A 15,203-nucleotide genomic window follows, 5' to 3' on the forward strand; every position below is an offset into this window, starting at 1 on the left:
GTTTTACATATATTTCTGAGAAACCTCCTGTTCCAGATACAAGGGTTTGTTTATTTAAAGGGAAAAAGCCTGAGGTGAAGTTTCCCACCTCTCATGAACTGAACGCTCTTTGTGAAAAGGCTTGGGAGTCGCCTGACAAAAGGTGGCAGATTCCCAAGAGAATTTTTCTGGCATATCCTTTCCCCTCCGACGACAGGGAGAAATGGGAGTCGTCTCCCAATGTGGACAAGGCTCTGTCCCAACTGTCCAAAAAGGTGGCGCTTCCGTCTCCTGACACAGCTGCCCTCAAGGATCCTGCGGATCGCAAGCAGGAAACGACATTAAAAGCCATTTAGTTACTACGGGTGCACTCTTCAGGCCTGCCGTGGCGTCTGCGTGGGTGAGTAGTGCTATTGCTAAGTGGGCTGATAATTTGGCATCTGACATGGATACCCTTGATAAGGACAACATTCTTTTGACTCTTGGTTATATCAGGGACGCTGCAGTTTACCTAAAGGATGCGGCGAGGGATATTGGCCTCTTGGGGTCAAGGGCCAATGCCATGGCGGTCTCGGCCAGGAGGGTGCTGTGGATTCATCAATGGAATGCTGATGCAGAGTCCAAGAAAGCTATGGAAGCTCTCCCTTTTAAAGATAGTGTCTTGTTTGGCGACGGCCTTGCTGACCTGGTGTCTACCGCTGCTGAAGGTAAGTCATCTTTTCTTCCTTATGTTCCCGCACAACAGAAAAAGGCGCCCCATTATCAGATGCAGTCCTTTCGGCCTAATGAATACAAAAAAAGGAAAGGGCTCGTCCTTCCTCGCTTCAAAAGGTAGAGGGAGGGGAAAAAGGTCGCCCGCCGTGTCTAGCGCCCAGGACCAAAAGTCTTCCCCCGCCTCTGGCAAGTCCACCGCATGACGCTGGGGCTTCCCTACAGGAGTCCGTGCCGGTGGGGGGGCAGTCTCCGAATCTTCAGTCAGGTCTGGTTTCAATCGGCCCTGGATCCTTGGGTCTTAGACATAGTGTCCCAAGGGTACAAACTGGAGTTTCAGGAGATGGTAACTCCGTGGGTGTTTCAGTCGGTGTATGTGTTCCCCCCGCTTCCTCTCATTCCAAGAGTGCTGAGGATCATAAGACGAACAAGGGTTCAGGCAATACTCGTCGTTCCTGATTGGCCACAGAGGGCCTGGTATCCGGATCTTCAGGAATTGCTCACAGAAGATCCTTGGCCGCTTCCTCTGAGAGAGGACCTATTACTGCAGGGGCCATGCGTGTTTCTGGACTTACCGCGGCTGCGTTTGACGGCGTGGAGGTTGAACGCCAAATCCTAGCTTGTAAAGGTATTCCCGGGGAAGTCATCCCCACCCTCCTTAAGGCTAGAAAGGAGGTCACGGCAAAACATTATCACCGTATTTGGAGAAAAATAAGATTTTACTTACCGGTAAATCTATTTCTCGTAGTCCGTAGTGGATGCTGGGGACTCCGTAAGGACCATGGGGAATAGACGGGCTCCGCAGGAGACAGGGCACTTTAAGAAAGAATTAGGATACTGGTGTGCTCTGGCTCCTCCCTCTATGTCCCTCCTCCAGACCTCAGTTAGAGAAACTGTGCCCGGAAGAGCTGACAGTACAAGGAAAGGATTTTGGAATCCAGGGCAAGACTCATACCAGTCACACCGTATAACTTGTGATAAGCTTACCCAGTTAACAGTATGAACAACGACGGAGCATCAGATCAACCCTGATGCAACTATAACATAACCCTTATTTAAGCAATAACTATATACAAGTATTGCAGAAGAAGTCCGCACTTGGGACGGGCGCCCAGCATCCACTACAGACTACGAGAAATAGATTTACCGGTAAGTAAAATCTTATTTTCTCTAACGTCCTAGTGGATGCTGGGGACTCCGTAAGGACCATGGGGATTATACCAAAGCTCCCACATGGGCGGGAGAGTGCGGATGACTCTGCAGCACCAAATGAGCAAACACAAGGTCCTCCTCAGCCAGGGTATCAAACTTGTAGAACTTTGCAAAAGTGTTTGAACCTGACAAAGTAGCCGCTCGGCAAAGCTGTAATGCCGAGACCCCTCGGGCAGCCGCCCAAGAAGAGCCCACCTTCCTAGTGGAATGGGCCTTAACCTATTTTGGTAACGGCAATCCAGCCGTAGAATGCGCCTGCTGAATTGTGTTACAGATCCAGCGAGCAATAGTCTGCTTTGAAGCAGGGGCGCCAACCTTGTTGGCCGCATATAGGACAAACCGTTCTCTAGCAGTTCTGGCCACGTAAATTTTCAAAGCCCTGACTACATCAAGGGACTCGGAATCCTCCAAGTCTCGCGTAGCCACAGGCACCACAATAGGTTGGTTCATATGAAAAGATGACACCACTTTTGGCAGAAATTGCGGACGGGTCCGCAATTCTGCCCTGTCCATATGGAAAACCAGATAGGGACTTTTATGTGACAAAGCCGCCGATTCTGACACACGCCTAGCTGAAGCCAAGGCTAATAGCATGACCACCTTCCACGTGAGAAATTTTAACTCCACGGTCTTAAGTGGCTCAAACCAGTGTGACTTTAGGAAACTCAACACCACGTTAAGATCCCAAGGTGCCACTGGAGGCACAAAAGGGGGCTGAATATGCAGGACTCCCTTTACAAACGTCTGAACTTCAGGAAGAGAAGCCAGTTCTTTTTGAAAGAAAATGGATAGGGCCGAAATCTGGACCTTAACGGAACCCAATTTTAGGCCCAAAGACACTCCCGACTGTAGGAAGTGAAGGAAATGGCCCAGCTGGAATTCCTCCGTAGGGGCATTCCTGGCCTCACACCAAGCAACATATTTTCGCCATATACGGTGATAATGTTTAGCCGTCACGTCCTTCCTAGCCTTTATCAGCGTATGAATAACCTCATCCGGAATGCCTTTTTCTGCTAGGATCCGGCGTTCAACCGCCATGCCGTCAAACGCAGCCGCGCTAAGTCTTGGAACAGACAGAGCCCCTGTTGCACAAGTCCTGTCTTAGAGGCAGAGGCCACGGGTCCTCTGTGAGCATTTCTTGCAGATCTGGATACCAAGTCCTTCTTGGCCAATCCGGAACAATGAGTATTGTTCTCACTCCTCTTCTTCTTATGATTCTCAGCACCTTGGGTATGAGAGGAAGAGGAGGAAATACATAGACCGACTGGAACACCCACGGTGTCACTAGTGCGTCTACAGCTATCGCCTGAGGGTCTCTTGACCTGGCGCAATACCTCTGTAGCTTTTTGTTGAGGCGGGATGCCATCATGTCCACCTGTGGCAGTTCCCACGACTTGCAATCTGCGTGAAGACTTCTTGATGAAGTCCCCACTCTCCCGGGTGGAGGTCGTGCCTGCTGAGGAAGTCTGCTTCCCAGTTGTCCACTCCCGGAATGAACACTGCTGACAGTGCGCTTACGTGATTCTCCGCCCAGCGAAGAATTCTGGTGGCTTCCGCCATCGCCACCCTGCTCCTTGTGCCGCCTTGGCGGTTTACATGAGCCACTGCGGTGATGTTGTCCGACTGAATCAGCACCGATTGGTCGTGAAGCAGGGTCTCCGCTTGACGTAGGGCGTTGTATATGGCCCTTAGTTCCAGGATATTGATGTGAAGGCAAGTCTCCTGACTTGACCACAGCCGCTGGAAATTTCTTCCCTGTGTGACTGCTCCCCACCCTCGGAGGCTTGCGTCCGTGGTCACCAGGACCCAGTCCTGAATGCCGAATCTGCGGCCCTCGAGAAGGTGAGCACCCTGCAGCCACCACAGGAGAGACACCCTGGCCCTGGGGGATAGGGTGATCAGCCGATGCATTTGTAGATGTGATCCGGACCACTTGTCCAACAGATCCTATTGAAAGGTCCTCGCATGGAACCTGCCGAAAGGAATGGCCTCGTATGATGCCACCATCTTTCCCAGGACTCGCGTCCATTGATGCACCGACACCTGTTTTGGTTTTAATAGGTCTCTGACCAGTGTCATGAGCTCCTGAGCCTTCTCCATCGGGAGATAAACCCTCTTCTGGCCTGTGTCCAGAATCATGCCCAGGAAGGGCAGACGAGTCGTAGGAATCAACTGCGACTTTGGAATATTTAGAATCCAGCCGTGCTGTTGTAACACTTCCCGAGAGCGTGCTACGCTGATCAGCAACTGCTCTCTGGACCTCGCCTTTATGAGGAGATCGTCCAAGTATGGGATAATTGTGACTCCTTGCCGTCGCAGGAGCACCATCATTTCCGCCATTACCTTGGTAAATATTCTCGGTGCCGTAGAGAGACCAAACGGCAACGTCTGGAATTGGTAATGACAATCCTGTACCACAAATCTGAGGTACTCCTAATGAGGTGGATAAATGGGGACATGAAGGTAAGCATCCTTTATGTCCAGAGACACCATAAAATCCCCCCCTTCCAGGCTTGCGATGACCGCTCTGAGCGATTCCATCTTGAACTTGAACCTTTTCAGGTATAAGTTCAGGGATTTTAAATTCAATATGGGTCTGACCGAACCGTCCGGTTTCGGTACCACAAACATGGTCAAATAGTAACCCTTTCCTTGTTGAAGGAGGGGAACCTTGACCACCACCTGCTGAAGATACAATTTGTGAATTGCAGCTAACACTATTTCCCTCTCTAAGGGGGAAGCTGGCAGGGCCGATTTGAGGTAACGGTGGGGGGGCATCTCTTCGAATTCCAGCTTGTATCCCTGAGACACAATCTCTATAGCCCAGGGATCCACCTGGGAATGAACCCACTCGTGGCTGAAATTTCGGAGACGCGCCCCCACCGGGCCTAGCTCCGCCTGTGGAGCCCCAGCGTCATGCGGTGGATTTAGTGGAAGCCGGGGAGGACTTCTGTTCCTGGGAACTAGCTGTATTGTGCAGCTTCTTCCCTCTACCCCTGCCTCTGGCAAGAAAGGACGCACCTCGGACTTTCTTACCTTTTTGTGAACGAAAGGACTGCATTTGGTAATACGGTGCTTTCTTAGGTTGTGAGGGAACATATGGCAAAAAATTTGACTTTCCAGCCGTAGCTGTGGAGACCAGGTCCGAGAGACCCTCCCCAAACAACTCCTCACCCTTGTAAGGTAAAACCTCCATGTGCCTTTTTGAGTCGGCATCTCCTATCCATTGCAGAGTCCACAGGACCCTTCTGGCAGAAATCGACATTGCATTTATTCTAGAGCCCAGTAGGCTAATGTCTCTTTGAGCATCTCTCATATATAGGACAGCGTCTTTTATATGTCCCAGGGTCAGTAATATAGTATCCTTGTCCAAGGTATCAAGTTCCTCAGATAAGGTATCCGTCCATGCTGCTACAGCACTACACATCCAGGCCGACGCAATCGCCGGCCTTAGTAAGGTACCAGAATGTGTATAAATGGACTTCAGGGTACCCTCCTGCTTTCTATCCGCAGCATCTTTTAGGGTGGCCGTATCCTGTGACGGCAGGGCTACCCTCTTGGATAAGCGTGTTAAAGCTTTGTCTACCCTAGGGGAGGATTCCCAGCGTAACCTGTCCGTTGGCGGGAAAGGATACGCCATAAGCATCCGTTTGGAAATCTGCAGTTTTCTATCTGGAGATTCCCAAGCCTTTTCACATAACTCATTTAACTCATGTGAAGGGGGAAAGGTCACCTCTTGCCTTTTTTCCCCCATACATATAAACCCTCTTGTCAGGGACTGGGGTTTCCTCTGTGATGTGCAACACATCCTTCATTGCTATAATCATGTAACGGATGGCTTTAGCCATTTTAGGCTGTAACTTTGCATCATCGCCATCGACCCTGGAGTCCGAATCCGTGTCGATATCTGTGTCAACAATTTGGGATAGTGGGCGCTTCTGAGACCCTGACGGCCTCTGCGACATAGGATCAGGCATGGGCTGAGACCCCGGCTGTCCTAAGGCTTCAGCTTTATCCAACCTTTTATGCAAGGAAGTAACATTATCATTTAAAACCTTCCACATATCCATCCAATCGGGTGTCGGCGCCGACCCTACATTCATTTGTTCCCGCTCTGCTTCCACATAGCCTTCCTCGTCAAACATGCCGACACAAGCGTACTGACACACCACACACATAGGGGATGCTCTTTTTGAAGACTGTTCCCCCACAAGGCCTTTTGGAGAGAGAGAGTATGCCAGCACACACCCCAGCGCTATATGTCCCAGGAATCACACAGTAACTTAAGGTGTGTACACACGGTGAGATTTTTTCTTGAGATTTTGACTATATAGTCAAAATCGCAAGAAAAGTTAGTGCAAATCGCAAGGTGAAAGTCACCTTGCGATCCCGATGCGCGGCCCCGCCAGGTCGGCATCGCAAGAAAAGATAGACTGTGCAGGCAAGTCAATCCTTGCTAGATCGGTGTACTATCTAGTTCATCTCACATGTCAATGACATCTCACATAAGCCAAAATCTCACATAAGCCAAAATCGTAAGCACACGTAGTCCATATCTCAAGAAAAGTTAGTCAAAATCTGTCCTATCTGGGCTCCAGGGAGTTCAAGGGAAATCGCAAGTAAAAATCGAACATAGCAAGGATCTCACCGTGTGTACATACCCTTAGTGTTAACCCAGTAGCTGCTGTATATACTGTTTTTGCGCCAAATTTATGTGCCCCCCCTCTCTTTTTACCCTCTTCTACCGTGATTCTGCAGGGAAGAGCCTGGGGAGCTTCCTCTCAGCGGAGCTGTGGAGAGAAAATGGCGCTGGTGAGTGCTGAGGAAGAAGCCCCGCCCCCTCAGCGGCGGGCTTCTGTCCCGCGTTTCTGTGTAAAAATATGGCGGGGGCCCATGCATATATACAGTGCCCAACTGTATATATGCCCACTTTTGCCAAGAGGTCTCTAATTGCTGCCCAGGGCGCCCCGCCCTGCACCCTACAGTGACCGGAGTATGTGGGTTTAGTGTGGGAGCAATGGCGCACAGTAGCAGTGCTGTGCGCTACCTCATATGAAGACTGGAGTCTTCTGCCGCCGATTTCGAAGTCTTCTTGCTTCTGTCACCGGCTTCTGTCTTCCGGCTCTGCGAGGGGGACGGCGGCGCGGCTCCGGGATCGGACGATAAAGGGTGCGATCCTGTGTACGATCCCTCTGGAGCTAATGGTGTCCAGTAGCCTAAGAAGCAGGACCTATCTTCAGGGAGTAGGGCTGCTTCTCTCCCCTCAGTCCCACGTAGCAGAGTCTGTTGCCAGCAGGTCTCTCTGAAAATAAAAAAACCTAACAAAATACTTTTTTTTGCAAGCTCAGGAGAGCTCACTAAGTAGCACCCAGCTTGTCCGGGCACAGATTCAAACTGAGGTCTGGAGGAGGGACATAGAGGGAGGAGCCAGAGCACACCAGTATCCAAATTCTTTCTTAAAGTGCCATGTCTCCTGCGGAGCCAGTCTATTCCCCATGGTCCTTACGGAGTCCCCAGCATCCACTAGGACGTGAGAGAAATATGCGTGTCGTGGTGTGAAACCAAAGCAGCTCCGGCAGAGAAATTTCACTTGGGTCGTTTCCTCTATTTTTTGCAGGCAGGCGTGGATGCAGGCCTGAAATTGGGTTCCATCAAAGTGCAGATTTCGGCTTTATCTATTTTCTTTCAAAAAGAATTGGCCGCCCTTCCTGAGGTTCAGACTTTCGTGAAGGGAGTGCTGCATATCCATCCTCCATTTGTGCCACCCGTGGCACCGTGGGATCTTGAAGTGGTGTTACAGTTTCTTATGTCTCACTGGTTTGAACCTTTGCGAAAGGTTGAGTTAAAGTTTCTCACTTGGAAAGTGGTCATGCTTTTGGCCTTGGCGTCTGCCAGACGAGTGTCAGAATTGGCGGCTTTGTCTCACAAGAGCCCATATTTGATTTTTCAGTGGATAGAGCGGAATTGAGGACTCGTCAACAATTTCTGCCGAAGGTGGTTTCTTCGTTTCACATAAATCAACCTATTGTGGTACCTGTGGCTACGGATGCTGTAGCAGTCCCAAAATCTCTTTATGTCGTAAGAGCTTTGAAAATTTATGTAGCCAGAACGGCTCTTGTTAGGAAAACGGAAGCTCTGTTTGTCCTGTATGCTTCCAACAAGATTGGAAATCCTGCTTCCAAGCAGACTATTGCACGCTGGATTTGTAATACGATTCAGTACGCTCATTCTTCGGCTGGGTTGCCATTGCCGAAGTCAGTAAAGGCCCATTCTACCAGGAAGGTGGGCTCATCTTGGGCGGCTGCCCGAGGGGTCTCGGCACTTCAACTTTGCCGAGCAGCTACGGGATCGTGTTCAAACAATTTTGCCAAGTTCTATAAGTTTGATACCCTGGCTGAGGAGGACCTCATGTTTGCTCAATCGGTGCTGCAGTCTCGTCCGCACTCTCCCGCCCGGTCTGGAGCTTTGGTATAGACACCATGGTCCTTTTGGAGTCCCCAGCATCCTCTAGGACGTAAGAGAAAATAGGATTTTAACACCTGCCGGTAAATCCTTTTCTCCTAGTCCGTAGAGGATGCTGGGTGCCCATCCCAGTGCGTACTGTTACTTGCAGTTGTATTGTTGGTTGTTGTTTTCGGTTACACGATGGTTGTGTATCGGTTATGTTCAGCTTGTTGCCGTTTTTTCGTTCACACTGTTATCTGGTTTTCCTGCTAATCCAGTTGTACGGTGTGTTTGTGGTGTGAGCTGGTATGTATCTCACCCTTAGTTTAACAAAAATCCTTTTCCTCGAAATGTCCGTCTCCCCTGGGCACAGTTCCCATAACTGAAGTCTGGAGGAGGGGCATAGAGGGAGGAGCCAGTTCACACCCAGTCAAAGTCTTTTAGTGTGCCCATGTCTCCCGTGGATCCAGTCTATACCCCATGGTCCTTTTGGAGTCCCCAGCATCCTCTACGGACTAGGAGAAAAGTATTTACCGGTAGGTATTAAAATCCTATTTTTTGCGGCCAAAAAATGAGTGCTGCTAACGGGATACCCCCCTTAGTGAAGTATCATGTAGAGCTGTTCTATTTGCCAATCACCCAGATTTGGAAGTGTCCATGCTACTGTGGTCACATGAAGAGTTTCTCTGTTCTCGGTCATACAAGACCAATTAACAGGAATAACACAGGTTTCCTGGTGGCTCCCTAATAAGTGACCTTTCACAAAGATGCTCAGTTTTGGCAGACGGCCGTGTCAACACAAATTCACAGCTGTCCCATATTCACTCACTTTTTTTTTTTATTACAGACGTGACAGCACTCCACTCCAGGGGATATTAGGAAGTCTTTGAAATCTTGTTATCACTTCCCCTTGATAGGTTGCTTCAATAGCCTTTTATTGGATTTGCTTTAATCTTCAAAATTAAGCTTCTTACTGCTCTTACAAACTGTGGCACCTCTCAGTGAATTTATTTTGAGTCCATTAGAACTCATTAGTACTTGATCTTTTGCTCAACAATCAACAAAAGGGCATCCTGGGCATCTACAAAAATCAGCTCACAATAAGCATCTCACATTCCATTCTCACAACTAGGTTGCCCCATGCACTGCTGAACTGAAATCTAGTAAAAAGTAGTTCATTAGCTTAATGAGGTTACAATTTCTCAATAACACTTGCTGAGGCAGCAAAACGAATTCTACGGACAAGTAGCCATGTACAATATAAAATGTCAGTACCACAGAATACAACTATATAGTATTGTGTTGACAGTTGAATCTATTAAATAGCAGAGTTTAACGGAAATGTGCTCTCTAAATACTGTGACATGGGCCCTGACAGTCCTTTGTATCCAATTCTACAATAGCCTCTGTTTTTGGATATTGCCCGTCTTTGGGTCCTGTATAGAAAAGGATTGTGTTTCAGACACACAGTTATAGGAGATGTTGGGGACATGCCTTTAAATGCAGCTGGTGCTTCTTGTATGGTCTATGCCAGAATTTCCCAAATTCTGCCATTACACTCCAGGTTTTAAATGATATCCATGCTTGAGCACAGGTGAATTAATTAGCACCACAATCAGTTTAATTTACAAATCTGAACTCAAGCATGGATATCTATAAAACCTAGACTATAATGGCAGAGTTTGGGAAACTCTGGTCTAAGCAATGACTGCAAAATAAAATAAAATTCTATATGAATTATACACCTACATTAAGTACCTACCTGTTAGCAGAATAACAAGAAGAAGAGCAAAGAAATCTGGATAGTCTGCCAGGACATTTTCCACTTTGATATATATTCTCTCTTTAAAGAAATTGCTGATGCTGTTGCCAATTATATCATCAAAGGTAGAGCTCCATGCTCGTGCCACACTTGCAGTACCTGAGACAGTGGGAAATATAAATGTTACAGTTAAAGAATTTTATTCAGCAATTTTATGCTGCCATTCACCTAACTTGCAAACATGCTTTCCTGTCTACAATACTGATCACTTATTTCAAGAGAAATAACACTGCAGGCATCAGATGGAGTCTAATGATAGCTTGTGATGGGTTCTAAACACTTACATCGGTAAGCGTTTCCTTCCCCGAAAGGGTCACATGCATGAACGGGCTTGGCAAAAAGAAATGGTACAGCAGTAATAATCGGGATTTACCGCCTTACGCATTTTCCACAGTAATTGATGTGTTTGAAGATGCGTTTCATTTAAAGACAGATCTTTTGTTATTGTATTTTTCAGAAATATTAAGAACCATTTTCATATTAAGGGGATTAGAAGAATTTAGTGACAAAACTAAGCAGTGATCCAAGTTGTGAAATATTTGTGTCAGTAAGTGAAGTGAGTCATGGAGCGCATCTCCCTACATGTCTGTTGGAAAGCCCTGAGGACCCTATTATGCCAGATCATTCTCCAATAAAACAATCAAGTTTACAAGCTGCATTTCTCCATGTTCACTAGTAGAGATTTAACAGGAAAACAAATAAAAAAAAAAATAAGAATTTACTTACCGATAATTCTATTTCTCGTAGTCCGTAGTGGATGCTGGGGACTCCGTAAGGACCATGGGGAATAGCGGCTCCGCAGGAGACTGGGCACATCTAAAGAAAGCTTTAGGACTATCTGGTGTGCACTGGCTCCTCCCCCTATGACCCTCCTCCAAGCCTCAGTTAGGATACTGTGCCCGGACGAGCGTACACAATAAGGAAGGATCTTGAATCCCGGGTAAGACTCATACCAGCCACACCAATCACACCGTACAACTTGTGATCTGAACCCAGTTAACAGCATGATAACAGAGGAGCCTCTAGAAAAGATGGCTCACTACAGCAATAACCCGATTTTTTGGTAACAATAACTATGTACCAGTATTGCAGACAATCCGCACTTGGGATGGGCGCCCAGCATCCACTACGGACTACGAGAAATAGAATTATCGGTAAGTAAATTCTTATTTTCTCTAACGTCCTAAGTGGATGCTGGGGACTCCGTAAGGACCATGGGGATTATACCAAAGCTCCCAAACGGGCGGGAGAGTGCGGATGACTCTGCAGCACCAAATGAGAGAACTCCAGGTCCTCCTCAGCCAGGGTATCAATTTTGTAGAATTTTACAAACGTATTTGCTCCTGACCAAGTAGCTGCTCGGCAAAGTTGTAAAGCAGAGACCCCTCGGGCAGCCGCCCAAGATGAGCCCACCTTCCTTGTGGAGTGGGTATTTACAGATTTTTGGCTGTGGCAGGCCTGCCACAGAATGTGCAAGCTGAATTGTACTACAAATCCAACGAGCAATAGTCTGCTTAGAAGCAGGAGCACCCAGCTTGTTGGGTGCATACAGGATAAACAGCGAGTCAGTTTTCCTGACTCCAGCCGTCCTGGAAACATATTTTCAGGGCCCTGACAACGTCTAGCAACTTGGAGTCCTCCAAGTCCCTAGTAGCCGCAGGCACCACAATAGGTTGGTTCAGGTGAAACGCTGAAACCACCTTAGGGCGAAACTGAGGACGAGTCCTCAATTCCGCCCTGTCCGAATGGAAAATCAGATAAGGGCTTTTACAGGATAAAGCCGCCAATTCTGACACGCGCCTGGCCCAGGCCAGGGCCAACAGCATGACCACTTTCCATGTGAGATATTTTAACTCCACAGATTTAAGTGGTTCAAACCAATGTGACTTTTGGAACCCAAAAAACTACATTGAGATCCCAAAGTGCCACTGGAGGCACAAAAGGAGGCTGTATATGCAGTACCCCTTTTACAAACGTCTGAACTTCAGGGACTGAAGCTAGTTCTTTTTGGAAGAAAATTGACAGGGCCGAAATTTGAACCTTAATGGACCCCAATTTCAGGCCCATAGACACACCTGTTTGCAGGAAATGTAGGAATCGACCCAGTTGAATTTCCTCCGTCGGGCCTTACTGGCCTCGCACCACGCAACATATTTTCGCCAATGCGGTGATAATGTTTTGCGGTTACATCCTTCCTGGCTTTGATCAGGATAGGGATGACTTCATCCGGAATGCCTTTTTTCCTTCAGGATCCGGCGTTCAACCGCCATGCCGTCAAACGCAGCCGCGGTAAGTCTTGGAACAGACAGGGTCCTTGCTGGAGCAGGTCCCTTCTTAGAGGTAGAGGCCACGGATCCTCCGTGAGCATCTCTTGAAGTTCCGGTTACCAAGTCCTTCTTGGCCAATCCGGAGCCACGAATATAGTGCTTACTCCTCTCCATCTTATCAATCTCAGTACCTTGGGTATGAGAGGCAGAGGAGGGAACACATACACTGACTGGTACACCCACGGTGTTACCAGAGCGTCTACAGCTATTGCCTGAGGGTCCCTTGACCTGGCGCAATACCTGTCGAGTTTTTCCCAACAGTTTATAATCATGTGGAAGACTTCTGGGTGAAGTCCCCACTCTCCCGGGTGGAGGTCGTGCTGAGGAAGTCTGCTTCCCAGTTGTCCACTCCCGGAATGAATACTGCTGACAGTGCTATCACATGATTTTCCGCCCAGCGAAGAATCCTTGCAGCTTCTGCCATTGCCCTCCTGCTTCTTATGCCACCCTGTCTGTTTACGTGGGTGACTGCCGTGATGTTGTCCGACTGGATCAACACCGGCTGACCTTGAAGCAGAGGTTTTGCTAAGCTTAGAGCATTGTAAATGGCCCTTAGCTTCAGGATATTTATGTGTAGTGATGTCTCCAGGCTTGACCATAAGCCCTGGATATTCCTTCCCTGTGTGACTGCTCCCCAGCCTCGCAGGCTGGCATCCGTGCTCACCAGGACCCAGTCCTGAATGCCGAATCTGCGGCCCTCTAGAAGATGAGCACTCTGCAACCACCACAGGAGGGACACCCTTGTCCTTGGTGACAGGGTTATCCGCTGATGCATCTGAAGATGCGACCCGGACCATTTGTCCAGCAGGTCCCACTGGAAAGTTCTTGCGTGGAATCTGCCGAATGGGATTGCTTCTTTTAGGAAGCCACCATTTTACCCAGAACCCTTGTGCATTGATGCACTGAGACTTGGCTCGGTTTTAGGAGGTTCCTGACTAGCTCGGATAACTCCCTGGCTTTCTCCTCCGGGAGAAACACCTTTTTCTGGACTGTGTCCAGGATCATCCCTAGGAACAGAAGACAAGTCGTAGGAACCAGCTGCGATTTTGGAATATTGAGAATCCAATCGTGCTGCCGCAACACTACCTGAGATAGTGCTACACCGACCTCCAACTGTTCCCTGGATCTTACCCTTATCAGGGAATCGTCCAAGTAAGGGATAACTAAAATTCCCTTCCTTCGAAGGAATATCATCATTTCGGCCATTACCTTGGTAAAGACCCGGGGTGCCGTGGACCATCCATACGGCAGCGTCTGAACTGATAGTGACAGTTCTGTACCATAAACCTGAGGTACCCTTGATGAGAAGGGTAAATTTTGACATGAAGGTAAGCATCCTTGATGTCCCGAGACATCATGTAGTCCCCTTCTTCCAGGTTCGCAATCACTGCTCTGAGTGGCTCAATCTTGAATTTGAACCTCTGTATTTAAGTGTTCAAAGATTTTAGAATCGGTCTCACCGAGCCGTCCGGCTTCGGTACCACAACAGTGTGGAATAATACCCCGTTCCCTGTTGCAGGAGGGGTACCTTGATTATCACCTGCTGGGAATACAGCTTGTGAATGGCTTCCAAAACTGTCTCCCTGTCAGAAGGAGACATCGGTAAAGCAGACTTTAGGAAACGGCGAGGGGGAGACGTCTCGAATTCTAATTTGTACCCCTGAGATATCACCTGAAGGATCCAGGGGTCTACTTGCGAGTGAGCCCACTGCGCGCTGAAATTCATTGAGACGGGCCCCCCACCGTGCCTGATTCTGCTTGTAAAGCCCCAGCGTCATACTGAGGGCTTGGCAGAGGCGGGAGAGGGTTTCTGTTCCTGGGAACTGGCTGATTTCTGCAGCCTTTTTTCTCTCCCTCTGTCACGGGGCAGAAATGAGGAACCTTTTGCCCGCTTGTCCACGAAAAGACTGCGCCTGATAACACGGCGTCTTCTCATGTTGAGAGGCGACCTGGGGTACAAACGTGGATTTCCCAGCTGTTGCCGTGGCCACCAGGTCTGAAAGACCGACCCCAAATAACTCCTCCCTTTAATAAGGCAATACTTCCAAATGCCGTTTGGAATACGCATCACCTGACCACTGACGTGTCCATAACCTTCTACTGGTAGAAATGGACAACGCACTTAGACTTGATGCCAGTCGACAAATATTCGGATGTGCATCACGCATATATAGAAATGCATCTTTTAAATGCTCTATAGGCAAAAATATACTGTCCCTATCTAGGGTATCAATATTTTGTCAGGGAATCCGACCACGCCAACCCAGCACTGCACATCCAGGCTGAGGCGATTGCTGGTCGCAGTATAACACCAGTATGTGTGTAAATACATTTTAGGATACCCTCCTGCTTTCTATCAGCAGGATCCTTAAGGGCGGCCATCTCAGGAGAGGGTAGAGCCCTTACAAGCGTGTGAGCGCTTTATCCACCCTAGGGGGTGTTTCCCAACGCACCCTAACCTCTGGCGGGAAAGGATATAATGCCAATAACATTTTAGAAATTATCAGTTGTTATCGGGGGAAAACCACGCTTCATCACACACCTCATTTAATTTCTCAGATTCAGGAAAACTACAGGTAGTTTTTCCTCACCGAACATAATACCCCTTTTTGGTGGTACTCGTATTATCAGAAATGTGTAAAACATTTTTCATTGCCTCAATCATGTAACGTGTGGCCCTACTGGAAGTCACATTTGTCTCTTCACCG

General features: G+C 48.3%; 1 protein-coding gene and 1 long non-coding RNA gene across 3 annotated transcripts in view; one reads left to right on the top strand and one right to left on the bottom strand.

Annotated features, from left to right (window-relative positions):
- LOC134948870 (uncharacterized) overlaps positions 1 to 15,203 on the top strand; it is a 413,168-nt gene that overhangs the window by 217,722 nt on the left and 180,243 nt on the right. The window lies entirely within an intron of this gene.
- SLC7A3 (solute carrier family 7 member 3) overlaps positions 1 to 15,203 on the bottom strand; it is an 88,572-nt gene that overhangs the window by 29,017 nt on the left and 44,352 nt on the right. For both annotated transcript variants that reach the window (XM_063937127.1, XM_063937126.1), the window contains exon 3: positions 10,109 to 10,267. In XM_063937127.1, the coding sequence (XP_063793197.1) occupies positions 10,109 to 10,267 (159 nt within the window). The remainder of the gene's footprint in view (positions 1 to 10,108; positions 10,268 to 15,203) is intronic.

This window comes from Pseudophryne corroboree, chromosome 8 (assembly GCF_028390025.1).
Source record: "Pseudophryne corroboree isolate aPseCor3 chromosome 8, aPseCor3.hap2, whole genome shotgun sequence".
In the NCBI taxonomy this organism is placed as follows: Eukaryota; Metazoa; Chordata; class Amphibia; order Anura; family Myobatrachidae; genus Pseudophryne; species Pseudophryne corroboree.